General features: G+C 37.9%; 1 protein-coding gene across 1 annotated transcript in view; it reads right to left on the bottom strand.

Annotated features, from left to right (window-relative positions):
• LOC138027788 (uncharacterized) overlaps positions 1-2500 on the bottom strand; it is an 18767-nt gene that overhangs the window by 1301 nt on the left and 14966 nt on the right. The window contains exon 3 of the mRNA XM_068875403.1: positions 2188-2500. This exon is cut by the window's right edge and continues 67 nt beyond it. Within this exon, the coding sequence (XP_068731504.1) occupies positions 2188-2344 (157 nt within the window). The 5' untranslated portion in view covers positions 2345-2500. The remainder of the gene's footprint in view (positions 1-2187) is intronic.

Genomic DNA, 2500 nt, shown 5'->3' with positions numbered 1-2500 from the left:
TTAATTTAAATATTGTTTTAATGGTACAGGTAACCTACTGTACACATCAAGGAAGGAAACTGTAGATGAATATGGTGACTTAATCAATTCGTTTAAATACAGTTATTTCTCCACACATTTCGCTGTGTCTTGAATTCCTGTCACCCTGTTACTCAGGTAAACGCTGCTGTCTTACAATCATTATTAAAAGCCAGCAGTAACTATTATTTTTTTTGAAATATCTGTAGTGAGTTCTATGTAAATTTACACTGATTTAAGTAAGATTGCACATGTAATTTTGTTTTTGAAGTATAGTAACTTTTATTATTTCAAATTATGGCCTAAATAATAATTATTTCTCACACATGACTCGTGACTCAATAGCCATACCAAGCCAACCACATAGCCATGCCAAGCCAACTGCTAAGATCTGGACCCTTTTCTTTAAGTATTAACCAAGATAGAACCTGTGTCATGGCACTCATGGATGTGAAGGGGTAAAAGGAAATAATTTTTCACATTACCTGGACATGACTTGTCCAAGATTTATCTATTTATTTATTTATTTTTTAATCTTTATTTAACCACGGTACAATTCATCAGCAATATAAAACCGTATGTACAATTAAAAATTTAAAACCAAGTATAGATAAAACTATGTAAACTACATTAACTATCTTACTCAATATCAAAAAATAAAAGCTGCTTTGCATGAATGCCGTGTTTAGAATAATGGCCTAGATAACCTCTTTAATCAGTCGTTTGAATTGATTGAGGGGCTCTGCTTTCCTTAGTTCTAATGGCAAACTGTTCCACAAAACTGCGCCACTATAGGTAAAGCTGTTTTTGTAGTAGTTTGTGCGCGGTTGCGGAACATTTACCTTATTCACAGTCTCTCAAACAATAACCAGAGTCGCGATGGACAAATTTCGAGCAGAGATACTCAGGTGCTAGTCCCTGTAGGGATTTAAATACCATTGTTGCTATTTCGATTTGCCTTTGCGAGACTAGGGATTTCCATCCTAAGAGTTCAAACAAATTGTGGGCTAATAAACTGGATTTAAAATTGCTAAAAAACCGCTGGATACCTTCTGGGTTAAGGTGCAGTCCTCCCATATTGAGTCCCTTCTCTGTTACGTTGTTATGTTAAATCAGCTTCCATTCATTCTGCTGACAGTACCTCTTCAAGCGCTTGTTGACCGCTTTCACTTGCTCGTTTAACTTGTCCCCTCTACATACAAGCTCTGAAATTACACCCTCAGCATCGGATGATCTTTCAACCTGTCTAACTAGATCCACAATCGCCTCGGCAACTTCTTGTGGCTCTTTCTTTTTAAGGTCGTTTGTCCCCACATGTAGAATAACTTGATCCGGATTGAGCTCTAGATTAGGTTTTAAGTTGATTTAAGTAGTCACTCATGGCTCTGGTATTCCCTCCTGAGAACGACTTTACGACAACTCTGTGGCCGACAGCTTTCCCTAGTTTCCGTCCTTGAATATTTTTGAGCATGGAGTCACCAATCAGAAGAGTTGTAAGTTACTCAGCTTGTTGTTGTTCTATTTGCATATTTGGCGCTTCCTTCTGCTCTTGTGTGCTCTTCTTTTCTTTCTGCCTTTTGTTCTGTGATCTCTTTGTCTTGTTGGGTTTGACTGTATTTGTCGTTTCACTTCCGGGACAACTTTCATCCGCTTTCAATGCAGTTTGCAGCTCATTATTAGGAGCCTAATTACTGTCACCAGGCTTTTGTTTTCATTGTTTAGGTTATTTGCTTCATCTTTCATACTGGCGTACCCAGATTCCATCTCCTGTAGCTTTTGTTTAAGGAATGACCAACTACTGACAATTACAATTAAATTTAGGGAGGGCAAACCTAGAAAGTCATGGAATTTTAGTATGGGTCATGGAAATTCTTGGCAGATGACGTTGATGACAGTACAAAATGAATTGGGTGGTGTTTTGTTGTTTTTGTTTTTTTCAATGAAAAAAGGTTAAACTTTTAACAGTTTCAGAGAAAATGGTGAAATTTAGGTCATGGAAGGCTGAAAATTGTTGAGAAGGTCATGAAAAGTGCCAAAATTTCACATGATGAGAGGGAGTATGAGCCATGTGTGGCCTGAGGGAAATTAAGTGAATGTAGATTATGTCCTTATGATATCTTGTAAATGTGCATGGATGAGACTAATTAATTATATCAATAATTGAATTACCTTCTGTGTTTAATAATGGTCTGCTAGTAGAACCACAGGTATCAACACCTAACAAAGGGAGGCTGCTAGAAGCACCACCAAGTGGGAAGCTAAGGCTAGTGCTGCAAATATTACTTCTACCAGTCAATTCAAGGCTGCCAGAAGCATCATCAATCATTGTAATGCTGGGGCTACTCTTGCTGGTGCTGACATCATCTGTCTGTGGAAGGCTGTAGCTACTGCTATTAGTGCTGGACCCACCACTAACTGAGGGACTACTAGCAGTACTACTAGTACTGGTTTAACTAATGTTGGTTGTTTTGATAGTAAGTCC

Source organism: Montipora capricornis, chromosome 12 (genome assembly GCF_036669925.1).
Source record: "Montipora capricornis isolate CH-2021 chromosome 12, ASM3666992v2, whole genome shotgun sequence".
Classification (NCBI taxonomy): Eukaryota; Metazoa; Cnidaria; class Anthozoa; order Scleractinia; family Acroporidae; genus Montipora; species Montipora capricornis.
The sequence above is the reverse complement of the archived record's forward strand: the minus strand, read 5'-3'. Positions and strand labels throughout refer to the sequence as shown.